This window comes from Labrus bergylta, chromosome 17, assembly GCF_963930695.1.
Source record: "Labrus bergylta chromosome 17, fLabBer1.1, whole genome shotgun sequence".
Taxonomy (NCBI): domain Eukaryota; kingdom Metazoa; phylum Chordata; class Actinopteri; order Labriformes; family Labridae; genus Labrus; species Labrus bergylta.
In genome coordinates this window covers 18,631,065-18,658,151 of record NC_089211.1, presented here as the reverse complement: position 1 = coordinate 18,658,151, position 27,087 = coordinate 18,631,065, and the positions used below count along the sequence as shown (strand labels likewise).

The 27,087-nt window shown below is 38.6% G+C and overlaps 2 protein-coding genes across 2 annotated transcripts in view; both read left to right on the top strand.

Moving 5' to 3' along the window:
- Positions 1–7,672: 7,672 nt before the first annotated feature.
- On the top strand, positions 7,673–21,430 carry amacr (alpha-methylacyl-CoA racemase). The gene is made up of 6 exons (XM_020651535.3): positions 7,673–7,821; positions 9,317–9,573; positions 9,974–10,117; positions 12,938–13,098; positions 16,752–16,938; positions 19,516–21,430. The coding sequence occupies exons 2-6, from the start codon at positions 9,327–9,329 to the stop codon at positions 19,923–19,925; spliced, it is 1,149 nt and encodes a 382-aa protein (XP_020507191.2). The 5' UTR covers positions 7,673–7,821; positions 9,317–9,326; the 3' UTR covers positions 19,926–21,430.
- A 2,965-nt stretch (positions 21,431–24,395) lies between these two features.
- The window catches only part of slc45a2 (solute carrier family 45 member 2), a 28,279-nt gene continuing 25,587 nt past the window's right edge, over positions 24,396–27,087 (top strand). The window contains exons 1-2 of the mRNA XM_065965614.1: positions 24,396–24,663; positions 24,799–24,856. The gene's annotated coding sequence lies outside the window, so the exon portion shown is untranslated. The remainder of the gene's footprint in view (positions 24,664–24,798; positions 24,857–27,087) is intronic.

Below are 27,087 nucleotides of genomic sequence, written 5' to 3'. Positions count from 1 at the left end.
TTTGAGGCCATTGTGGGTTACTATTTTGTACAGACATGTTTGTGTTGTTGCAAACCTTTCAAACAATCACATTCTATGTGTAGGGAATGGGAACAAACAGATGGGGTCCTTCCTGGTAGCTTTATGTATGGACAGTGTGTCTGCACTCTGGAGAGGAAACCTGCTTCTCTGTACTAAATGTATTGTGAGCAGGAGGGAAGAGATACATCCCCTAGTTTATACAGGGGATGTGGTGTGTGGGAGACAGGAACTTTTAAATGATGTGCTAATGTTTAAACGAGAGAGTTCTCTTTATAGATTAGAGTCGGAGATGACTAGACAATATCTTAAACAAAAAACGTTAACGGTATTTCTGGAAACTCGGTCAGGGTACAAGTCAAAATGAATTCAAACTATATTCCGAATTTTTATATTGAGTAATTCCTCTCCTTAATAAGCGGGGACAAGAAGTGCAGGCCAGATTTGCATCCAGGATTTCCTCCTTGCTTGGTTGAAAGTCCAAGTGGACAGGTGCAATATGCAGCAATTATTACCATTAGTATGTTTACACAGTGATTCAAATCCTTAGCTGAAGCAGCTGTTGTCTTCTGCCACGCTCGCACAGGAGGATCCCTGAAATGTCTTTAAGATATACATAAATGACGTGTTTTGTCAACTGTAAGTGGATGGAAGTGCTTGTACATTAAAGCCATATATTCTAAGGCTTTTTACTTGTAATAGCTTGAGCAGATGCGCTGTGCAGGAAGCAGCTTCATATATGTTGAACAGTGATTGTTATGCAGCCACTTTACCATGACGAGGGTCAGCTGCTTACTTGACCTCCAGAATAATGTTGGGAATTATGATTTAAAGCTCTTATGATGAGTGTTTAGTTGGTAATGAAACAGACAAAATGATTACTAATGACTCTTTATGAGCTACAAGAACATCACTGATAAGATGTTTATTTACAGTTATTATGATTTTTTTTTTTTACAGGTGATTAACTGAACACTGTAGAAAAAGCTCTTGTTTACATTTTCCACAGAAATGATTCACATTTAGTGATATGAGTGACTGGTAAAAGACAGCAGGATGAGAGTTGAATCAAAAAACATTAAAGGAGTATGTACTGGACGAGATCAGCAAAGAGAAAATGTTGCTTTCTCCACAGGGGGCACCATAATCCCTAAAAAGCTGAAATTCTTCACAGTAGCTTTGAATTCCCCGTACGATTTACTCAGACTTGAGTTGTGAAAACAGTCTGAGTTTTTGATCATTTGGGGATCATGATGTGCAGGGGGAAAAAAAGGTTTTTAATTTTAAGGAAGTCAAAAACAAATAGGGCTAAGGGCCTTATCAAAAAAGTGTAATTAAACTTACAGCAGCATAATAATTTAGCTACAAAACACTACAGATCTGAAGATACAGTAAGAGATACATATACTATGATATAGAAATATACACATTTTATACACCACAAAATAACTAATTTAATGTAAAATAATCTTTAATGATAACAGTTTGATTTGCTTTTAGCCAGGAGTTCACTTTTGTTTGAATCAATTTTCTGCTGGGATTAGTTTTATTTCGGCTGGTGGTCACATTTGGTAGATTTGCGTACTATAACATACTGTACTGAGCTGTGCCATGCAGTGCCGTACCGTACCATAATGTAGTATACTACTATATTTGATTATTTTGACTGACTATCACTGCTGCTCCAGACCGATACTGATAAAGCAATTTACAGTTTGCAGACTAGAAGAACATTTGTTAACATTTCTCCTGTCAGCTGAATTGTATAGTATGTGAGAATGTTATCTTTAAAGAATATGCACACACATGTTCAGGACAGGAGCAGCAAAGAGATAAGACATTGTGGTTTTGTCCAGAGGGGATGCCAAAAAAGACAGAAATCAAAGGTTCCTGACAGTAGCTTGAAGGAAGAACACTAAAGACTTACACATCACATGAGTTGGTTGTTGGGAAATGACACAAACTAACCTTGGGCAGTTCACTGCGAGGCAAAGGGAATTGTTGTACATTATGCAAATGAGATTCTAGCTAACCTTGTGCCCTGGTTCATTTCTTACCTTTAATCACATGTGGTTTGTATATGTATATGCAAAGCAGAGTATTTTCACATGCTGCGTGTCACATGATTTCAATCTATTCTTTTGACAAAAAGAAGGTCATGAGCCAGCCAAGATACAGTAACTCTCTGTAAAGACTATGGAGAATCTGTTTTTCTCCACGAATGCCCCCAGATATAAGAACAATGAAACACAATTTTATTTTGAAAAGGAGGCACTTTGATTCTGCCCCAGATACACTCTCAAAGTATGTGACCATATAGATGCCGTTGAAAACCTCCCCGCATTCCTCTTTCACACGCACACACAAAAAAAAAAAAACATCAAGTTAAGACCAAGCGTTGAAAATCTCCTCAAAGTCTCATCACAGACACATTTCACAGTTTGCTTTGAAGTTCGGCCAAACACACCTCAAGGTTTTTACAGAAATCTTTTCTTCCTGCAGGAAGAAACACAAAGAGGAACAAAAAGAAGACATCACAGCAACTGCTGCTTCAACTCGTTTCCCAGATACTATAGTCCTTGTAGTTTCCCCCCCGCCCCCACACAGTTCTCAGCTTCTTTTAAACCTTGTTTATTCTATCCACAGTCAACAGAGGGCAGCAGTACTCTGCAGCATAGTTTCTCCACCCCAGCATCAGCCTCTGACTCGCAGGGTGGTTGACAAGGGGACGTTAAATGTGAGAGTGCAAGCCTCTTGTGTGTTATTGAATAAGGGGCTCAGCCACTTAGCCTGCACTGCTTCTGCTGCTGTAAGAGCGGGTAATGTTATTGTGATGTGCCCTGCTGGGTAAACAAACTGCTGTGGATATTAGTCTTCATTTCCAGAGGTGTAAAGAGTACTAATATATTCTATTCAAGTAAAAGTACTGTTACTTTGATACAATTTTACTCAAGTACAAGTAAAAGTACTAGTTTAAAAATGTACTCAAAGTAAAAGTAAAAAGTAACTTGTTTGAAATGTACTTTAAGTAAAAGTTACTTAGTTACTTTTTTTAACAACGCATCTCTCGTGTGTCTTGAAAAAAGGACGAGGGGAGTTTTTTTAATTAAAGGCCGATCTTTACAAAGATTTATCTTTTCAGATAAACATTTTCTTTTCTTTCCCATTGACAAAAACAAAATATAAATAATGATGAATAAATAATCAAGGATTATATGTTCAAGTAATCAGCTGCTTTATGAAGGGAAATGTTTAAAGGCTTTATATGTGATTTTTTTGATCCAGCAGATGTCGCCCTTGAGCACCAGCATGAAACCAAAACAACTTGCGCTGCATTGTTGTGTTAGCATGCTAATGCTAGTGATCTTTATCATGCTCGTATCTTCACACTGCATGTAAATTTACCTGAAATGAGCGTGATCTATAAACACAGTTAAGCAGTGAGTACAGTATGTTATTCTTCTTTTCTCTAGTCCCTCAATTAAACAACTCTTATACACGAGGGGAGGAGTCAGCTGGCTGTCCTGACGATGTAAACAAACTGAAGATAGGACTCTGAAAGCATCACAGACAGTGGGACTCGGGTGTTACACCCATTGTAGACAGTCATGACTCACAGTTATTTTCAGAGGATATACTTGATTTATATTTAAGTGTGAAAAATCGCATATTAAGCCTTTCAACTATTTAAGAAAATACTGAAAGGATCTTTGTCTCAATCATAAAAAGTATAAAAAGTATTTTAGTGTTTTTAGTTTTATTATTCTGAGGCTGGTCAGTCTCAAAGACAGCCTCAAAGGCTGACTTAGCTGCAACTAAACCTGAGATGAAAGATAATCCATTTCTTGTTTTAAAATGAGCCTGTATGAGCTTAAATATTAGATGTTTTAGACACTGTTTGTTTACCTGTTAGCTGCTGAAGCTTCTAACTGAGTCTGTTTGGTTTGAAGTATTTATTAAACTAAATGTGTTTATCACCCGGAGCTGCAGTGGCAATTGTAGTCGCGAAGGCTGCAGTGAGGAAAAGCATCCTCAGACACTTCTTTGCCCGAGAGTAAGAACCACAGCCAACTTATTTGAATCATCTTGGACTCAAGATAATAAGACATCAGTTTATAAACACCTTCAGCAGGTAGACCCACAGTAATGGAAGTGCTTATCCGTGCTGCACTATACTAATGTGGCACCGAGCCAAGAAAAGGCTCTCTCTCTCTCCCTTTCTCTCTCTCTCTCTCTCTCTCTCTCTCTCTCTTTCTCTCTCTCTCTCTCTCTCTCTCTCTCTTTCTCTCTCTCTCTCTCGTCGCTCCGTTGCGATGAAGGAAAATCATTCATAGCAGGCCTATTTTTTTTTAATCAGTAACGGATGTGATTTAAAATGTAGCTAATTACAATACTGGTGCGTAGAAAACCTACTTAAGTAAAAGTAAAAGATTCCCGGGGACATAACATGAAGCTAACAAGACTGTGTGCCCACCCTTTTTCTTTGAATCCAAACAGCTCTTAACTTGACAAGCTTGTTATCCAGTGCACCCAACAATAGCATCTGTTTAAAACTGTCAGATTTCTTTGTCTGTTTTGCACAATTAGCATCCATTTTTATTTTACATCACAAAAAGTCTGCTCTTTTAAATAAAGTTTCTGAAAAACATAATTGCTAATTATTTCAAATGCGTTATTCAAATACATACATTTAACTATATGGCCAATTCAATGATAATGTTAGGGTCAGCAGAGGAGATACAAGAATGGTGATGAATGCTTGAGAGGTGCTATTGTAATACGTTTAGATGTTTTGTAACCTTAAAAGTATCAACTCAACTTCAACCAATCCTTGGTTTTGCAGCAAGGCATCAAAAGGACAGAGAAAGACAAAAGACCAAATACATAAACCCTAATGAAGAGATGGCTCTGGGGACAAAACTAGTGCCTGTACAGTATGCATTTCTTTTTACATAGGGAAATCTGAGCACTGACTGTCAGGACACATTTTACATGGGATGTGTCATTCATGGGTCAAGGCAAGGTGTGTCCTTGTTCAAAACAGTGGCAGATTGTTCAAACAGTTTCAAGTAGGCTATTTTGTTAAGCTGCTGTCCTGAAATGACTTTTCACAGTTATTAGCAAGTATGTAGCCATCACTGCCCTTCAGCAAGTTGGCTTAGCTGGCATGTTGAAAGGGTTAAGTGTTTATTTGATGTTTTGAACGGCCATTCAAAATCAGGGTACAAAAGCTAGCTGTCCTCAAGATGTGATATTTGTTAAAATTGTTTAAGGAAACTATTTAGTAGTTATGGTTACATAGCAGTTAGTTCCCCTTTCATTTCCCACTAACTAATCACGAGCTACTCTAGAACATGTGATGAGGAAGTACTCACTATCTACCCATTACTTAGAGGTTACTTAGAGGTTACTTAGAGGTTACTTAGAGGTTACTTAGAGGTTACTTAGTGGGGTTACTTAGAGGTTACTTAGTGGTTACTTAGTGGTTACTTAGGGGTTAGTTTCCCATTTCTTTCCACACTAACTATGCAAAATATGTGTACTTTATTGTAAAGTGTTACCCTAAAATATACATAAATATGGACAAAAAGCTTAGGTATTATATTTTTCCCATTATGTTTTGTCTCTGTAGGAAAAAGAATGAAACATCTTTTACATTACACCATACTGGCTCTATGACCGTTTAAGTCCAGGAGCTGCAGACTCAATCTTGAAAAGGTCATTCTTACTGCTGTACAAGTTAAAGTAGGAGAGAGAGAGTGGGTCGATTGATGCAAAGGAAAAGTTTGGAAGAACATCTGTTCTTATTTTCTTCCACGGTGCATTTCCATTTTTGACTGAGTTTAACTTTCTGCTTTCTACTTTTTTTCTTTCCACAAAACGATAATGAGTGGAGCACTTAGATCAAACATGAATGTTTGTCCTTAAAGAAAGGCTTGACAACAGCAGGGGTTTAATTGAAGATGGTGTTTTATTGCTGTACAGAGACTCTAATGAGTTAAGAAATGTAATTTTCTTAATCACCAGTTAATTTTCAGGGGTTGTTATTTCTTAAGCAATAACACTATTTTAAAAAGCCTCCAGCTTATTAAGGTTATTGTGTTTCTAACGGCCTGTACACCAAAAGTAAATGGAATGAAATAATCAAAGTGATAAACTCTTCAGATCAGCATGGATTTTCTGACATTATCTTGTTGTGCTTCCTGATGAAACAGCTGTGTGGGCATGTTTGACTTAAGTTGCACCGTTCCCGTATAAAGTGGCTCGAATGAGTGTTATTAAGAAAACGTTTTACCTTGGTTGGCATTTCTTGCGAGAATAAGACAACAGTCAACCTTGTAATGAACAGTTTTGCAAAATTGGGCAACATTTTCTGTTAAAGAATGCCATTAAACAACAGTAAACTGTTCCTCTGTGTATATTTGATGTTATTTGAATCTAGGTTTTACACTAGGTATAATCTAGTCATAACCTTATTAGTACAGCACTTTAAGACAAAAGTGTGCAAAGTGCTAGAAGAAAAGTATACGACAACAAGAACAAAGAGAGACAAAAACATGTGAAGTTTACAAAACAACACAGAAACTATCAGAAATACAAATATTTACAATCAGAGATTAAAAATACACACTTTCCCTAAAAATATGATCAGAGGTTGACTTAAAAGAGATGATATATTACCAGTTTACACACATTAAATACTTTTTTTTTGTTATCAGCAGTCCCAGTGGACCGCAGGAAGAATAGTTGAGCTCACAGGTACAACTGAAGAGGATCCTAACAAATAAATAAAAACAAACAATCAGTCAATTATAGCCAGGTAATGGCTTTTCAAAACACTTGATTATATGGATGTAATATATAGCCTTGACTGTTCAACAGGTCTTCAAAGATTGCATTTTATTCTCTCCTGCCATTGAAGTTAAGGTAAAATGTGGTTGCTTGAGTAAAATGGGTTTTTTTTAATCAAGGAAGTACTTCAAGCTTTGCTTTCATGCACTAAAGTTTCTGTTCCTTGACGACAGGCAGATGTTTAAATCTATAAATGGATCAAGTAAAGGATTCTCTTTCAGCCAGCACTCTGTCCTAGCCTGTTTATGATATATTGCTTGACAGGAAAGCAGGTTTCAACTAAGATGTTCTGCGCACATTAAATACTTATTCTATTTTATTAAAGTACATTTGAAAAAATAGTAGGCTATATTTTTTTGTTTTTATTTTTGAAAGACTCTCACAGAATCAGAATCAAAATTGGTATTGTTTTTTATTAAGTACATTTACACATACAAGGAATTTGTCTTGGTGTAATAAATGAAATAAAGCAAAACAGCAAGAACTTAAATAAAATAAAATATTAGAAATTATTACAAATATATATAATAGAGTATAAGAAATGTAAAAACACAAAATGCACAAAAGGAGCAGTATTAATAGTACTATGCAGTATTAAACTTTGTTGTATATTTTCCAATACATGTATTTATCATGAACAGCTCATATAATCACATGATGCATATTATCATACAATTAGAAACAGATGGGATTACCCTGTTGAGAAAATGTTTGTACATTTCCTCACGGCGAACGTAAAACAGTCAACAAAACTCAATCTCCCAGAAACCTTCACGGCGTCGCGCTTTACGGTCGGTCACCAGGAAGCAGACTGTGTGTAAATCGCTTAATTTCCGAGCCAGAGAGTGCATCTGACCTGTGAACGGGAACATGCTTCACTGTTGAGTCTGCTGGTTCACCTGTTCAACCTTCACCTGTTTCTAGAATAACAACCACGCTACAGCTCAACAGGTAAGCACTTTAAAGCAGTTTTTAGGTGCAATGTTTCAGTTTGTCGGGGGACGCAATGATTAAAAGCAGCTAAAAGCAGCTTATATATTAGCCACAACAACTGAAAACATGCTTAACTTTATGCATGCTGCTTATTATTTGCACATGTTTACTATTAATGCTTACCTCATTGCCTCACTGGTCCCAACACACACACACACTGTACATATACAAACACACACTGTACATATGCAAACACACACTGTACATATACAAACACACTGTACATATACAAACACACACTGTACATATACAAACACACACTGTACATATGCAAACACACACTGTACATATACAAACACACTGTACATATACAAACACACACTGTACATATACAAACACACACTGTACATATACACACACACACACACACACAAAGTGTCCTCCTGTCCTGACTTACAAACGACAGTAAGCTTGTTACCGTAGAGCTACTGCAGGCTTTCCGTTTTGAACTCTCTTAAGGGCAATGTTTCATAAATCAACAGTAAGTTAGACTGATTCACTGATTTGTTTACTGAGAAATCACTGAGTCATTGTTTTCTGTAGAGTAATGTCATTCATTGTAACACATGTTACACTTACTGTCTGACTTCGTGTCTTTATAACACAACAGGATGACTTGTGCAGCCTCACTAGAACAGACTTGGTTTTAAACTTTGAGGTTTTTACAAATTGGCTGGTGTCACTTTTTGGACTTTGATGAAAACAGATCATTTGTACTTTGACTCTGAATCGGAGTCAACACAGTTTTGGTGTTTTCGTCAACTTTTCATTTAACTTTTAAAAGTTGAAAGTTAACTAAAACAGTGACGCTTATCCCTTCTTTGCATCTTTGCGAATTGCAGCAGTACTTTCTATGATTCTTTGGGATCAACCGTTGTATAGAAAACCACCAGTTTCACCACTTTGCACTCACCCTGTTTATCCATAAATGCATTTATGTGCAGTGAAAAAAAAAAACATTAACAAAAGTTTGTTAGAAAGTGTACATGCTCTTGTGTAAGCGTGTGTATTTTTTCTGGTCCCAAGAGCATAAACACTTTGAAACAACGTCATTCATAACCTAGGCAATAATCAAGACGTTTGATGAAGCGATTCTTTATTTTATTAAGGAATTGTTTTGTTCCAGTCTCTGATATATGAGAATATTTGCCTAGTCCCGGAGGTGGTAAACTGAATACTTGGACCTTGGACTGTTGTTCAGACAGACACACTGCTAATTTAGATGATTTGAAGATGTCACCTTTGGCTCTGTTAAGTGTGATAGGCATTTCCATTGTTTTACGACATGTTAAAGCGGTAACAGGTTATCAGGAAAATGACTCAAAGATCTATCAGAAAATGATAATAATGGCTGCCACACTGAACTTGATGAGGAAAACTATGTGAGGTCTGCTGTGAATTCTGTTTTTTTTTGTTAAATACTGAGATGTGTTTCTCATATTCTCCCTCACAGTCCTCTCGCCATGGCTCTGGCTGGAGTGAGGGTTATCGAGCTGGCGGGTTTAGCTCCGGCACCGTTCTGCGGTATGATCCTGGCGGACTTTGGAGCCAAGGTGATCCGCGTGGACCGGACAAAGGTGGCCATGTCTTTGGACACACAAGGACGGGGGAAACAATCTGTGGCCCTCAACCTGAAGTCATCAGAGGGCGTCGCTGTGCTCAGGAAACTCTGTGTCCAGTCTGATGTGGTCCTTGAGCCCTACCGTAAAGGTCAGACTACAAACACTACTGTGATTAATAAATACTCCATTAGTAGGGAGTACAAGTCCTTCACTCAAGCCCTATTGCAAAAACAATGCAACAGAAGTTTAATCAGGACGATGTAACTGAAAAGTTCTGAGTAAAAGTACAATTTGAAAACTGAAAAATCTGTATTTTACTGCTGTACTAACTAGTGGTCAGGCCCAATCAAGAGGGCTTACTTTTACTTCTTTGGGTCACAAACATTTCTAAAGATGAATCTTCTACAGATTTATTAATTTTTTTAAATCACTTTAGTTAAATCAATGTATCAATCAAGTGATCAGGAGAAAATTAGCAACTTCTTCGATGAAATATGATCAGTGCTTGAATTCATAACACATCATTTTACATCTTTGACTTTCTTCAGGTGTGATGGAGAAGCTGGGCCTCGGCCCACTTGAGCTCTTAAAGGAGAATCCCCGTCTGATCTACGCTCGGCTGACGGGGTACGGCCAGAGTGGATCTTATGCCAATACTGCTGGACATGACATCAACTATCTCGCCATGTCAGGTAATAACGCACAACTGTAAGTGTTTTTGCATCATATATGAGTGTCCATTTACTTTTATACAAGATATTAACTATAGAATGTATGTATGTATGTATGTAGATTCCTCCAGCAGGGGGCTCTCAATCAATACAATAACAAAATATAACGTTGAGGCTGTTGGGGAATCATGGGAGTTCTCTCTGCGCCCGCAAATACAGAGACTTTTAAAGCAACTCTGGAAGGAAAGATGACCAAACAGAGTCTACTCTGATGTCACAAAACCGGGTCTGTAACATGTATGTAGCTTCCTGTAGACACCACTAGAGGGCAGTAATTTGAGAGTTGCACTTCTTGAAAAGAAATTGAAAATCTCTCCAAAAAGTCAAAGATTCATACAAACTCTCATTTCAGAAACTTAGACCAAAAAGTTAAAAAGTTTCACATTTATCTATAAACCAACAATTAGATGAACTGATTACACAACATGTCTGATATGTTTATGCAACGGCCTTTTGCTATCACTGGAGGGCGATACAGAAAAACACGCTACAGATAGTTTGCATATGAGGTAAATGAAATTGTAATGCAAGGATCTCTCCTTGTTGTCATTTGGAATTCATGAATAAAAACAAAAACAAATGCAGTAATATGTGTTGCTTTGTTTTCAAGCTTTCATTGCGTCCTTGGAAATGTGCCCTGAAAGCTTTACTCCATTTACAGTCCCACTTAAATTATTATTTTTTTGTTTATGTCCTTCCTCTGAGTGTTGCAGCACTCACTGTGCACATCTAAAGATGAAAAATCCTTTTGAGGACATCAAAACCCTCCTCCCCAGGAACACAACAGCTCCACTACAATGTTGGCTTTACACAGGAACTATCTCTCAGGCTCAGGCCCAAACGCAACAGGAAGGGATTCAGCATGATCCAAAAACACAAGGCTTTTTATTTTCAAGGTTCTCAAAATGTTTGAATACTCCAGTACTTTTGGATACCAAGTCCCGTGGTAATGTCTGTAACACAAATAGGAAACATCAGGAGACACAATGAAGGACAGGAATGGCTTTTTGTGGATTTAATATAATTGTAACATTTGCAAAATAAAACAAATGGAATTGAATTGAAGTTGAGAACGCCACGTCCACATGGCACAAGGTGTTCTTCAGTGATGGGTTCTTAGTCTTTCTTGTTTCTGCTTGTTATACAGATAGTCACCAAAACAACACAAACTCCTTCCCTGACATATTCCCTTCTACTCTTCACATGTCAGAGTATCTGTGGTGTGTCCCATCACAATGAGAGAAGAGAGAGAGAGAGAGCGAGAGGATAGAGAGAGAGCAGGGATGGTCCGTTCAGATTGACAGGTCGACGTCCTTTCTGCATCTCATGAAGATAAAAAAGTTATGTTTATGTCTCTTACATGAAGTACGCCACTAAAAGTAGAAGGATTTCTCATAATACCTGCTCTGCCACATGTTGCTATTTTCTATGAATATCTTTCGATTTTGCATTTACATTTAAACTTGGGTTTTATCACTACATTTGTATTCCTGACACAAAGTGTTCCTTTCCTCACGGCCTGCCAATTTATCTCACTCTACTGTTTCCTTTCTCCTCTAGACAATAAAAGAAAGTCTGGCAGTTACATAGATAAGACAAACGGGGTATATCAACAACGAGGGAGACAAGACAGTACATTCAAAACAAACTAGGAAGTCTACAGAGCAATACACATCCGTGATCCGGACTCAGGTGCTGCTGCTACCTGCCTGTGTTGATTGTTTTCTGGAAGCAGCTGAATGTTTGGCAGCACTTTGAGTCCCAGACAAATTTCCACAAGGGGACAATAAAGTGTATCGTGTCGTATCCACACACACGATAAATAGCATCAGTCTTTTATAGTCAATCGATGAGCAGGGAAAAGGCCCCACACTTCATCCAAAAGATCCTCCCTCCCTTTTATTCCTCCTTTTTTTTTATGTTTTTCTTTTTTAGTTTTTAGAGCTCACACTGCCAGAATAATTCAGAATATGCCTAGTTTGTATGCAGACTTCTTCAATGTAATACATTATATTATTATGATTGTTGTGGATTTTTCTGTTGGTAATGAAAGATCTCAAGTCCAAGTCTTTTGTCTTTGCGTATTTTATTGCATATAGTAAAAAGTTCTTTTGCAAAAGGGGTAATCAGCTACAAAAGTAACATCAGTCACAAGTGCATCAAAGATTCCCGGGGCAGTCCAGGTTGCAGAGCATATTTATGCTTTCACAGGGTGTAGGTATTTTGCATATACATGAGTGATGCATCGTCATTGGTTTCAGCTTGCCCTAGTGACTACGCCATCTGCTAGTTTGCCTGGTGATTGATCAATGCAAGCTTCTATAAGGCACCTGGTACGGAGGAACATCAACAGAAACTCCTTTGTCAGGAGGGCACTGATCTAAAGTCATGCTGTACCCAGATCCTGAGGAGCGTACCTGTTGGAGATACAGACCAAGGCCATACAGAGAAACAGTTTCTAATTGCTAAATGACGCAAAGGTCAGACGAAGGCAACAGACAGATAGTATTTTTCCACTACAGATAAGTACCTCATACTACCCCAATTTAAAAAAAAAAAAAAAAAAAAAAAAACTGAACTATCCCTTTAAAATATATTTGTAAGACAAAGTGTTAAGCAAACATTTGTGCACATTGTACATTTTTAATCATTCCTGTTCCCAGGGGCTCTCAATATTTTCTTATTTTTTTGGAGCGATCACCCCCCTGACCTTCAGGGCTGCACACTGTACAGTTCCTCTATCTTCATTACATTGTTTGTGATGATTGCTTTCTGTCACAGGCCTTTTATCCCGGCTGGGTCGCACTGAAGAGAAGCCGTGCGCTCCACTGAACCTGGTTGCAGACTTTGCAGGTGGTGGTCTCACCTGTGCTATGGGGATCGTTCTGGCTCTGCTGGAGAGGACGAAGTCAGGGAAAGGACAGATCATTGATGCCAGCATGGTGAGATTATTGTCAGAGACTTCAGTGATCAGGTGAAGGTGGACTTTGAGGCAGTGGGAGAAGTCACTAGGATTTATCAGCTGCTTCATTGAGAGTTTAATTTTGAAGGATGGCTAGACAGGAATATGCATAAGAAAGCTTCATAAGTTTTACTAGTTTCAACAAAAATACAAGCTCCAGAATGTGACACAAACATGTCAGCTGCAGCCAGACACTATTAAAGGTCACATATTATGCAAAATACACTTTACCATGTTTTTCAAACTCTGACATGTGTCCCTAGTCTGTCTACAAACCCCCCAATTATGAGAAAAGTGCATCCTCTCAGTATTTTCCCTGCTCCACTTTTCAGAAAATGTGTTTTCAAACAGGCCATTTGAGAAGAGAAGAATCACATCAGCGTCCGGGAGAGAGAGAGAGAGAAAGAGAGATGTCACACATCCCTCTTGTAAATGCACCGATTGAAGTGCCCTGCTCCAATCAAAACTGAAGCATCTCATGGCTTTGTTTCAATAATGTTAATGTACAGCTGCTTGCTGCTTGCTGCTGATCTAGTGGAACTTTTCAAAACGCGAGGCGTACTCCTTTGTGGCGTGTGGATAAGTTCCATGTTTTTATTTCAATGAGGCGGTTTATTAGGCTGGAGCGGGTTTCAGTGGTGATGGAATTAGTGGAAATGTAGAACTGGATGTTGAGCCATAATAGTGGAAACGGAGACCATGTTGGCGGATGATACTGTATTAACACGTGGGAGTAAGTTTATGATGAACAGGAGGGGATCAAGCACCGAACCTGAGTAAGTGTCACACATTGCCATAGATACTGCTGAAAAATGAGATACAAACCAGATTGCCAAGTACGAAGACTCGAGGCAAAGATTTTATAACTCAGCGAAGTTATCATAGCAGAACTAATTTATCGTCTGCCTCGATGCTTGTTTGTAACCAGGAAAGTTTTAAATTGCTACAAACTTCATAGCGCATGGTGCTCTGAATTACAACATAGTATGTTTCCAGATGATGATGCACCACACAGCAGTAAACTTCAGAGTCAACTTGTAATAGGATAAGTGATCATTTGGACAGCCCTGAGCCAAGTTTGAACATTTTTATTTTAAAAGCACATCACAGTGTGTGAATCTTGCTGAGCCCCCAAAAAATCCTCAGGCTTGAATCCAGCACATTTAAAATCAAAGACTAGGTGCATGTAACAAGATCAAGTTAATTTTAGGGTTACTTGATTTGACTCACTGAGCTTCAGTGCTGCTCGGAAGTCATACATCAGCAATCAGCACTTTCTGCCATAAAGTTAGGGAGCGTGTTTTTCCTTTTGTTTATGTTGAGCCTTTTTGCCTACATTTCCCATACTGTGTCACTGAAAAAAAAACGCCCTATAATTAACATATAATAATAAAGTGCAATACTTTAGGTCACATATTATGCAAAATACACTTAACCATGTTTTTCAAACACTAACGTGTGTCCCTAGTCCGTCTTCAAACCCCCCAGCTATCCTCTTAGTCTTTTGCCTGCTCCACTTGTCAGGAAATGTGTGCTCAAACAGGCCGTTTGGAGATTTTCACTTCATGACATCACAAAGGCCAGTAACCCCTCCCCCAGGTGGGTGACACTCCCACAGCTAGGTGTTTGTTCTGCCCTGAGAGTCTGCCTTCTAACTGAAAACAATAGGGCATGGAGCAAGAAAGCCCGAGACACCCAAGCCCTTCCAGAGAGGGGCGTGGTCAGACATAGCTCATTTACATTTAAAGCTACAGACACAGAAACAGCCTGTTCTGAGCAGGGCTGAAATAGAGGGGTTTATAGGTATGATCAAATACAGGATCAGAGTGGATTCATAGCAAGAATCTTCACAGACATGTTTTGGGAACCTCTGAGACTTATTTCAACTGGTTGAAAATAAGTAAAATATGTGACCTTTAAATAAAAGGGTTACACATATGAATGTACATATTGATTCTGAATTATATACCAGTGGACAATTCTAGAGAAGTTTACAAAGATGTTAAGAAAGGCTTGTTTTTCTTTACTTCTGTAATGGATGAGACACAAACAAGTGAAGACACATGCAGCTCCCCTTAGCTTAAAAGACCATTATGTCACTTAATTCTTCACCAGCCATGCTCTCCTTTTTACTCTTTTGGTCCTCCATCAATGCTCCTTCTTTTACAAAAAAAAGCTTTTAGAAACCCACTAATATCACCTTGTCAATGCCAAAAAAGCGGGCAAAAACACTTGGGAACAGGAGGCTGGTGAAGAGATCGGAGGATTTAGAAGCTAAAAAGCTCAATCTGCTTCAGAAACTAGTTGGGAGCAACAATGCTCAGAGGAGGTTTGTGACCCTGTATGAACCAGCTCTCTCAGAACTTATAATTGCCCTGCATGTTCATAAATAATAATAAATGTATTGTTCTCCGACAGAGAGAGAGAGAGTGGGGACACAGTGATGGTTTATGTAGTGATAGTTGGATATAAGCAGACATGTCCCAACCGTCTCTACCCACTTCTAGCTCTTTCAGACCTTTTATTGTCCACTCATAAAGACGACTGAGAGGAAGCTTACGCACAGTTTGAGGTTGAACTTAACGGATTTGATTGCAGATCAAAGGAATAAAAGAAGTTATGGCTTTGAACCTCTTTCATAAACTATACATAACCCTGAATGTTTTAATAGGTGACTCATTCATTCATTCATCATCAAATCTTATGAAATGTACTAAATGCTTGACTGATACTTTTCTACTCAGTCAGCTGCAGATGAAGTAGTTTTGTGCACCCACGAGAGCCAGAGAAAGGAAACATCGTACCATTTTGTGCGCACAAACTTCATGATGCCACCCCTGCTTTAGCTCACCCAAAACTGAAATGGCTTTTTTAATCCATATAGCACCCTCTACTGGTGACAGAAAACTCAAATGAAATGCTGTTTTGACTGGTGAGTTAATCTAGAAATATTTGTTCATATCTTCTATAAAATTAGCCGATACAGATTATCACTTGATACCCTAATATTGACTGAAAATATCAGCCGGCCGATTAATCGGTCAGGCTCTACTAAGTGCATTTCTCTCTAATTTGATTTAATTTAAGCTATTTTGTAAACACTCACTTTTAGTTAGCTATGTTCTTCTTTTTTGAAAAGCCTGGTTTTTATTTCAGTTTAAATTCAGTTTAAACTGAAATAAAGTTTCAGTTTAGTTTTAAGTTTTCGCCCACGATAATAACCTTGGCACCCACTGAGACTTGAACACATCAAAGGTACAAAGAACGGGGCCTTCGCACCGCTTCTATCAGCAGGAGAACATAATGTGCAGTATTTCATGAAGCTTTAATGAAAAGTTTTTTATTCAAACAGTAATTACCACTCTATGTAGAATTTCCTTCTTGGCGTTTTCTCTGGAGCTGGTTTGCTACATTTTTGAGTTTGATTTATGTCCAATGCATAAATGAATAAATGAATAAACAATACATAAAAAAAAATTATGACTTGAAGAACAGAATAAAAGCTATGTGATTGTTTTTATGGACCTCTCTAATAATTTCTTGGATGTATTTTCTTGTTTCTATATGACTGGAGTAATTATGGATTTCATATACTTAACAGACTTAATTTTCTCTTTCTCTCCCCTCTCTCAGGTCGAAGGAGCAGCTTATGTAGGTTCATTTGTGTGGAAGTCTCGTAGCGTTGGCTTGTGGGACCGCTCAAGAGGACAAAACATGCTGGACAGCGGAGCGCCGTTCTACGATACGTACCAGACTTCAGACGGAAAGTACATGGCTGTTGGGGCCTTAGAACCCCAGTTCTACATGCAGCTACTTCAGGGTAAGTCATGTGCAGATATAGGGGTGATAGATATATCATACCCTATATACCCTTAGATATAAGGGTGAAGTGTGAAATAAAACACCTGCTCCTCCTCCCAACACTGATGTGTTGAGAGAAGTGTGAGTGACATATTGAGACAGAGAGCAGCTTTCTGTAACAATGTAATCCTCAATCAGATCCTACAAGGAATGAGCGATGAAGTAGCTTCTTAACAATTGATCGTAAACCTTTTTTTACAGTAATTTTTAGGCTTTTGCATTTCTTATTAGGAAAATGGACAGAGTATGTCATTCAGAGAGAGGGTGGAGAATGACAGCGACAGACGAGAAGGATCCGCAGGTCGGACTTAAACCTTCGCCGCCCACTTGAATGACTATAGGCTGTGTTTATGTGGTGCAACCTAACGGCTAAGCCATTGGCGCCTCTCATAACCCAGAACTTCCACCGGATACTTGTGCATTGCATGTCAGCTCCGCTCCGTTAAGGCTCCAGTTCCCCTAGTCCTTCAACAACCACAGGCTGCGTTCTCAGAGTGCAACACCGCTGGACAGCTAGAGTCCTGAGAAAAAGGTGTTCCCTTGGTGATAACAGATTCACTCTCGACTGTGCAAGATAATGAGATGTGGGTGGTATAAAACCGTATCAAACCCTTATAAACACATCAAAAATAGAAGCCCTGCGTATCTGCTGCTGAGGGCTTCAGACGGTCGGAGCTGGGACAGAGCTGAGACGCAGCACACACATTGATTGATGCCATGGCCGAGCGGAAACGGACCGAACATGCATCTGATGGAATTTAGTAGTAAGCCTTTCATGGATCCCTAGAAAACTCAAGAAAACATTTACTCTTGAAATCTTCCTGACTTCCCTGTTCACATACGCAGCTCACAGGACAGGAGGCAGGAAATCATGTCAAACAGTCTGACACAACAGTGAAAGTTTTTGCCTTGATATCAATGCTACAAATTTTTGAAAGTCTGTAAAGTGTCGACAAACAAGTGGAAAAGAACATACTGGCGCGGAAAAAATATGAAGTAGCCTTTCTAATTGACCAACAATGATCGCACCAGTCGCTCACTGTTTCGTGTGATATATGTGTCATCACTCTCACCGCCCGCTCGTGGGGAACTTTTTCTGAATATTTCCTGCTGCGTTCACACATCTCTTCACCCCAACCTCATGTGAAATTTAACTGGGGGCCTGACAGGAAACAATTCTGGTGAATTCTTGGAACATAGGGTGTTTTGTGTTCACACATGCAGCTCACCCTGTACAATTTTGTGAAATTATCAAGGTTTTTATGACAATGTGAAAACACCTCTTCAGTGAGTTCATATTTTTAAAGAACAAAGGTTTTCTTGACCTACCGACTTTTTATCTAACATTCAAAATGCTCTAATGAACCAAAACACTGCTGAAGCATTTCCCGATCATCTTTTTCACCACTGACAAAATGTGAAATATGACCCGTAATGACACTTCATAAAATAACATTAAAAGTCTTTGATTGTTACATTTTTTTAAATGAAAACTTTGAACGCACAATCGCTGATTGATGGCGAGATTGCTTAATGCATGCTGTGACACGCGTCACGCTTTTTTACTTATAGATTCAATATGCTTCCACAAGATTCTGTGCGGAATAATTACACACATTACTATAAGCACAAGTTGATTAATTACACACTTTGCATGGGAATATTTTTACCGTCTCATTATGCAGTCATCACCCACTCATGATAAATGGCAGCACTGGAGTTTGGCAACCAGAATAACACTCCTATACACAATCACAGTTTTCTGTTTGAGAAATTAAACAGCAAAAACACAACACAGCGGTTCACTCTACAGAAATGTTGCAAAATCCAGGCGTTTCCTTAAATACTTGAAATGCATAACAAGACAACTGTGCATTTATAAATGCACGTATAGGATCGCTACAGATCTGTATGTAAAGCCTTCACTGGCAAAGTAACTCACATGGAATAGGAAAAAGAATGTAAGCACCTTCAGAGAGTTGGTGTTAACTAAAGCACATCAACAGGTGGAAACACGGCCAGAGGTTTTAGACATCATGGCAGCAGTAATTGAAGGTATTTCACTCGTTGATTTATTTGCCATTTTTCAATCTCCTCGCCACAATGATGACCCAGTCAATAATTTAACAAGATCTATTTGCAATTGGCTACTAAACTGCAGGTGCTTTATCTCGTCTGAATCCCACACACCTTGAGACAGGAAAGATAACTGTGGATTGCATGAGATCGTCAGTTCATGCTGCCATCATCAGCAGCTATAACGTCTCTCTGAATGAGTTCCTGAGAGTTTTTCTGATGCTGATGAATAGTCTTGAAAGAGGGAATTCTGTAAACAGGGACTATCAGCAACTACTCAACACAGCAGATGCAAACAGCTTGAGGAGAGCCGTCATGAAACTTTAAAGTGAGAGACTGAGCGAGTTGAAATCCCCAAAAGACTGTTGACTTATTTCCCTGACATGTTGAAAAGGTCTTTGTTATGACATCATTCTGCTCTTGACACGTGAGTCCATTGTGTTTTATGTTCTTCTTCAAGGCTTGGAGCTCGATGCTGGAGAGCTGCCTTCTCAGATGAGCTTCAGTGATTGGCCGGAGCTGAGACGGATCTTCACGGAGCGTTTTGCCTCCAAGTCCCAGGCGGAGTGGTCTGAGATTTTTGACGGGACTGATGCCTGTGTTACACCTGTGTTGTCTTTCGACCAGGTGAGCTCACACCCACATAACAAGGAAAGAGCTTCTTTCATCGAAGACTCCAGCGGCGCTGAAAGCCCCCGGCCGGCTCCGGTTCTCTCTCGGACTCCTGCTGAGCCGTGCCTCTCCCCTGATCCTGTTATTGGAGAACACACAGCGGAGGTCCTGGAGGAATACGGATTTAAATCCGCTGAGATAGACCAGATGCGAGCAGCCGGGGTCGTGGAGTGTAATGCTGTCAGATCGAAGCTGTAAAGCCAAAAGCTTGAATATGACTGATCATTAATTCTACTGACAAATGGAAGTGATTAATACAGTTTAAAAAAACTGAACAAGACTGACCGCACGTCTCAGTCTAATCTGCCTTTTTTAAATGTCTTTTGAATCTGTTGATTCAAAATAGAAACCAAATTAATTTTTGAACCTTTTCAAACTCAAACCGAGAGACTCATAAATACTCACCAATCTCACCACTTTGTAATGATTTTCTCATGCCTGAGTAACATAATGGACCGTGTTTTTACAGAGAGCAGAGGCTGCCGCTCACTTAAGTGTTGGAGACATTTGGTTGGTCACAGTGAAAGGACATCATTTGCACACTTGGGGTAAATGGATGTAATTGTGTAAGCCAGTAATATAGTATGTCAGTCTTTTTTTTTTAAGTGCCTCTGCTGCCCTCAGAGTGCGTTTCTCTGAAGGACAAAAAAGCCTTGTGACTCTTAAAAGCACTAAGTACTATGTAGCGCTACATTTTTCGCCTGGTTGTAGAGTTTGTCAAAAGGCGTTTGTGGGTACAGCTTGATAATCAGTATCATAAAAATAGCCATGTGATGCAGCCTTTAGGGTTAGATGTTGAGATTAAAAGATGAGTTGGATTTAAACTTGCAGTAAAGCAGGCTAGGAATGTCCTCCTAGTTAGCAGATATTTATTTATGAACTGCAATTAAATATCATTGCATTTTCACACTAAAGAAACGTTATCTGAATGATCTGAATTTACCTGCATTTAAACAGTTTGTGTTCACCTACAAGTTCCACAAGTCACAACCCACCTGTGCCTTTTCCTCTCTATTCTTCATGACAAAAAGAAAATGAAATTCATCTTTATTCATGTTAGTTGTCAAGCTCAACTTTACACCTAACGGGCTTGAGTTGCTCCAGCAAAGAGAAAAAAATCCCCCAAAAAGATCCAAAGCGCAAACATAGAAAGTCAGAGAAGAATGAAGGAGATGCCACCGGTCACCATGGCTACGGATCACTCACAAAATGGACTGTGTCACAAAGTCGAAAAACAACATGACCTTACTGGATGCACAGGACTTTGATTGATTAAATGACAGACAGAGGGGACAGATGCTCTAGCATACAGTATGGAAAATGCTTCCCCAAGAGTTTAAGTGAATAAAAAAAAAATCAGATAGAAGTTATTTGTTCAGAAAAGATCAATTTAATATGTAACTCCATTTACAGTCCAATGGAGCCTTTTTTCAAAGCAGGAAGCTTTTTGAGTGATAATGTCAATAACTGATCTACAAATCTTTGAGTTCATAAAATATCTTCAACAAGCGTGTTTGTTGGGGATTTTGAATCTGCTGGTCGTGAATCTTTTGTGTGTTGTGTTTTATTCAGTTGGTGAAGTTCTTTCAGCACTTCTCACTGCTGCTCGAGGGTGCTGCTGAAGATGATGATTTATTAAGTATGAAATTCTCGGACCGTCTATTGCTGGATGCATCATGAAAAATAAAGAACCTTGTATATAATTCATATGCAGTTTATGTATATTTATAGGATCATTTGATTCTAGTGATTACTCAGTAAATCTCTCATTTTAAAAGGTTTCAGAGCTGTACATTGTTGAAATACTAAATTTGTTTCAAATAAATGTAAACCTAACTCTACAAATAATGTTAAGTGATCTCAACCAAATGCAAATAAGTGTCACTGCATTAAGTGTTCGATAAAGACACTGAACACATGATGTGACGGAGATATTTCCAGGAACAGGCAGCAGCATGAGAATGAAACAGCTTCAACAAAGAAGATATTGACTTTGCAGCTGAACAATAAGCCTGAGGATTGTAGAAAAGCGGATACAGAGACATAATAGGTTTATACCACTGTGAATATGTCAGTAAGACAATTCCTGTTAAGCTGTATATGGTCGGCATTAAGTCATTCTTTGCACACATGGACATTCCTCATCATCTCTAATGTTCATTTTTATTTCTTTAAAAAAAGAAAGCTGCTTTGGGCTTCAATCACAAAAACAACACCTTTTATTTGGGTGTTAAGAGGTTAAGTGTGCAAAGTTGAAAAAAGTCAGGTTAAAGTTATTAGTAACTTTTTTTTAAAATCCACCCTGGTTGTATCTATTAAAGGAGGAAGTTCTGTTTTTTTAATACGTTTTCAAATAAATCGTTCTCTGGGGGTCGTTAAGGAGAGGTTGTGAAGATAGAAGAAAAAAAAATGTCGTTTGAAAATTCTGGATCAATGATTCCATGAAAGAACATGTTTTTTATATTCATGCTAAAATATAATCAAAAGGAAAATATTCCTTGGTTTCACAGCGGATGTAATGTGTTGGAACTATCTCTGGCCTGGACCAATGTCTCCAATTATAAACTCTATAAAGATACAAATCAAACAAGCTAGAACACAAACTGTAAATGTATTCTATTCTGTATTTAAATTTCCTGCAGAGCCAGGCTTGCTGTTTAATCTCATCCGCTAACAGGCTGATAATAAACTGTTAGTTAAACTGTTCTTTAAAGCTCCTGTCAGGGCTTTTACTTTGAAACAAAATAATGATGCCTGTTAATTAGCTACAAAAACGAATGAGAAAAACAGTATGAAGATAAATTAATGTTATAGTTATTTTCGATGCCGGGACTCACTAATGAGTTAATAAGTGTCAGATCAAGTGATTAACTGCACGCTGCGAAAACAGCTTTTTTTTTTTTTTTTACATTTCAATGAAGAAGAATCAGTCTGATTGATATTTAGATTATTTAGATATAGCAGGATGAGCTCTTTTGTAAAAAAAGAAAAAGAAAAAAGAAAGCGTACACATGTAGGGCCTATAGGTCAAAGACAGCAAAAAAAATGGAAAAAAAAAATCTAATTTTGTTCAAAATCGTCACACACATATAAGTTCCTCACGGGAGCTCTAAGCTTAGCTCACATGTGTTAGCTTGGCTACATGCTGCTGCCATTGTTGTGCTTTTCATCAAACATGTTCTCTAAGTGGCTCACAAACTATTTTTCTAGGATTGTTTTTCCTTGAAGTTTTGATTTAGTAAAATGTTTGGGTTCAAAGCGCTGCTAATAAATCAACGTAATAATTTTCTATCTGTGCAGTCAGACTTAATCATACGATATTTAAAATGCCTAAAAGACTTTTGTACGGGTATGCTTAACTTACTTGATCAGTACAGTGGTTTTACAAACACACAATGAGATGTATAATGCATATTTTCTATCAGTTATAAGCCACTCACCAGGCAACCTCTTGAAGGTCGTTTTTACCTGATATGTTTTTCTTACAGTGTGCGTCTGCGTGTCATGTCACTTACTCGCTGCTGAACTTAACATAATTGTTCTTCTACTACATTTATTCCCTCTTTCTTATGTTAACACAGTTGTCAGCTCTGGTCAGTCAGCCCACTTTAAACACATTCTGGAATGTACTACCACTACTACACACCAGGTTGTAGTGTAACAACTTGAGGTATGTGAGGAATGTCTGTGGTGTGACTTTAAACATCTGACTCATCGTTGCAGGTCAAAAACAGACTTAGCCTATAGTATGGGATTAGTTCAGTCGTTAAACATGCCGTTTATTATAGTGTCTGTGTAAACAGGGTTGAGTAGAGCATGTTTGTTCTCTTTGATTTTCATTGTAAATATACAGAAACATGAAAAACATTTAAAGACCTTACGTTTGAATGTTACAGCATATGATGCTTCATTAGAAACTGCTTGTTAGCTTTGCTAACATTGTCACAACAGACTATTTACCCTTTGCTTTCAGTCGATTAATCAATCAGTCTTTACTGTACTGCAGTCCAAATTCAAAATATTGGAGGGAGCTGTCTCCCCCCGCCCCCTCTTTCCTTTATGCACACAGGTTGCCATGTAGTTGACACAGAAGCTTCAGTGTTTAGCCAGCTCTGCATCAGTCTTGAAACCTTTCTGCGTTTTAACCTCGCGCTGAAGCATCTCCAATAGTTATCCTAGTTTCACCACATTTCTGGCTGAAGAGCTCACTAGAGAAATGCAGAGGCCTTTGAGGTCGGGTAGAATCCATTCTATCTGAACCAGTTCACCTATCCGCTTCCATCACTGCAACACCTGTTGGTTTGCTGTGATAACTGGTGTCGAATCTTTGCAACCTGAGGGGCCTCCAAAACAGTCGTCTGGAGCTGCCTTAAAACCGCCGACCCTCTCTGGTCAAAACAAATAAAGACCATTCAGGACAAGAATCGAAACTTAAGAGGAGGACATACTGGCTGCTGCATTGTTGTCAAAGAAACCAGCACATCCACATAGCATGTGTCCTTTATGACTGATGATAAAGTGAGGTCATTTGTTGATTTAATTCAGAAGGTTTCTTACATATTGGTCCTTAAAGCTTATAAAATAGAAGGATAATAAGAAGAACATGAAGTAGTGACGGATGAGGACACACATATGGACACACGTGTACTGTATGTCAGTGTTTTCCCACGTGTGTGTCAATTCAAGCAGTCAAAGAGGTGATGAATTATGCTGTTGAATATTCTCTGAGCAGCATTCAGGAAACACAAAGTGACCTTTTCCCTCTGCTCCTTGCTTCCCGTCTGCTCCCACCTTTCTCTGTCTGATCAGTTTCCATCCAAAGGGATCACATGAGTCATCACTTGATTAGTTGCTGTAGCCGACCACAAAAGAGCCCCTTAGGATTTCATGGTACTGCAGAGAACGTGTGCTTCAGGACAAGTACTTTGGGAGTATGGTGAGTCTTTACCTTAGTCTCAAACATTGTTTCATCTATGCTGGCAGGTCAATTTTTTTTGTTCCTTTGATTGCAGTTGGAAAAACAGTCCATCACAAATTTACAATCATCTTTCCTTATTTTTCATCTTTCAAGACGGCTGGATGGATTTTGGTGACATTTCCTCTACAATAATATGCTTCCCACATGACAGGTATGTGGTTAAAATTCTCGAGGTCACTGAGGGACACTTAAAAATCCCACACTCTAATTGCCTCACAAGAAGTATGCTTAAAAAAGACTACAGAGGTTTTTTTTGTATCCAAACTTGCAGTCATGTTGGTTGTACCCATATTGTCCACTAATTAACAAGTTGTTTCTTTTATAAATTATAAAAATAGAAAAATAAAGAAAGCAACACATTGTTTAACAGGGGCAGCTTTCCCCAATGTACAGTACTCATGCCATATTTAAGCTAACAACAGCAGCTTCATGCTCAGTACATGGAGAATTGCATTGAACTTGTCATCTTACTTTTGGCAAGAAAGTGAATGTTTATTGGGCAAAATGTCACACATACTTAAGAAGTCCTTTTCTTTAAGGTTCAGGGTTTAAGTTTTTATTTTACCTGAAATTAGCAGATAAGCACATTGGTAATTCTACAACTTACCTTAGAAAATCAGCAACTTCAAACTCTGATTGAAAAGACTGAGTAGACCCAGGGCGTTGTCACAACCGAAGTGTTTGATTCCGTTAAAACGAACTGGAGTCATTTTGCCAAGTCAGTGCTGTTCGATTGCTCTGGTGTGAAAGCTGTCAATCAAACCCTGGTGAGGACCACACAACCGAGACCGCTTGGAAAGGTTGGTCTCAGTCAACAATGGAAGTCTGTGTGAGAGGCGACTATAGATGTCACTAATAGCTAATGTCACATGCTTCTTTCTATATTTTTGACATCTTAACTGAATTATTGAATGTATTAATAACGTTTTTAAAGCTGTGATTGTAATTACCCCAGTCTGTCACTATCACTATTCTTAATGCTTCATCAATTCCATCAGTGCATCTAAATGTACATTAATTCAAAAGTGTTGATAAAGGAGACTGTATAGCCTTTGATTAGCTGTGGAACTGGACAGAGAAGAGCCTCACACTAACATGTTTTTATCAACTAAAACAGTCCAATCAAATAATTTGAAATGTAACAATGGTACATCAGGGTTTCCTTGTTGGAAAATCATTTACAGCTCTAAAACTCTGGCTGTAAAACATGCTGCTGTATGCACCCCTGTCTGACTATTGAGTGGTTACCTGAACGTGCTGCTGCTTCATGCTCATCCACTTAGAAAAGGTAACAAACTGTTGACTTTAACAGTGTCCTGGATAAAACCTCTCACTTTTACTCATTCAGCTACCCTGAGCTGAGCTTGCTATAGTATGGACTACATCTTTGTATTTGTTTAATGGTACATAGTTACTTATCTTGTTATTAAGATTTTGCATTTAATATTGTCCACTAGCATTTTAGCTAGCAGGAACAATTGTTCATGTGGAGAGCAAAAGAAATAAGCAATCTGCTACCCCGCCTCCCCACCGGATTGTTGATGGACGGTCTGCCTCCCCCCACCCCCTTGCTCCCTATCCCTCTTCCTGCATCTTATCCCATCTCTCCCCCTATCCCTTTCCAAGCCCGGCGCAGTCTAGGCCTGTGAAGGCTGTTTCGTCATGAGCCGGGGATCCGGCCGAAGATTTCTGCCTTTTAATAAGGCAGTTTTTTCTTACCACTGTAACTTTTGCTGCTTTGCTAAAATGCTCATGATGGATAGGCCGGATCTTTGTAACATAGCAATAAGTAAGGTCTTTTACCTGCTTTTTGTAACTTAACAATGAGTAAGGTCTTTTTACCTGCTCTTTTGTAATGTTAACAGACAAAGAGTAAGGTCTTTTACCTGCTTTTTGTAAAGTGTCTTGAGATAACACTTGTTATGAGTTGACGCTATACAAATAAATTGAATTGAATTGAATTGAAAATATAATGCAATCCTGGATTCCATATCATTAATTATTGAGCCTTAACCAATGTCTTTCTAAATTTGAACTCTGTTCTCTCTTCTCAAGCTGCAAAGTCAGACTGTAAACAACTATTGTTCCATTGGCCATCGCCTCCAAAGGCTCTATGTTGCGAGACAATAGCCAATAGATCCAAAGATTACAGAATAACTCCTGTTTGATTTCCCCAAATCTTAGGCTGCACTGCTTAGGCTCTATTCTGCTTGAGGAAAGGTCAGACTCTAACATATCTCTAATTTCATGGCAATGGTTCCAGTAGTGGTTGGACCATTTCAGTCTGGACCATAGCAGTGGGACGGAGTAGCATTTCCATGTCTAAGAATGAGGAGACAACTGAAAACGAGCTTCTAGAACAAAACAATCAAAAAGCGAGGC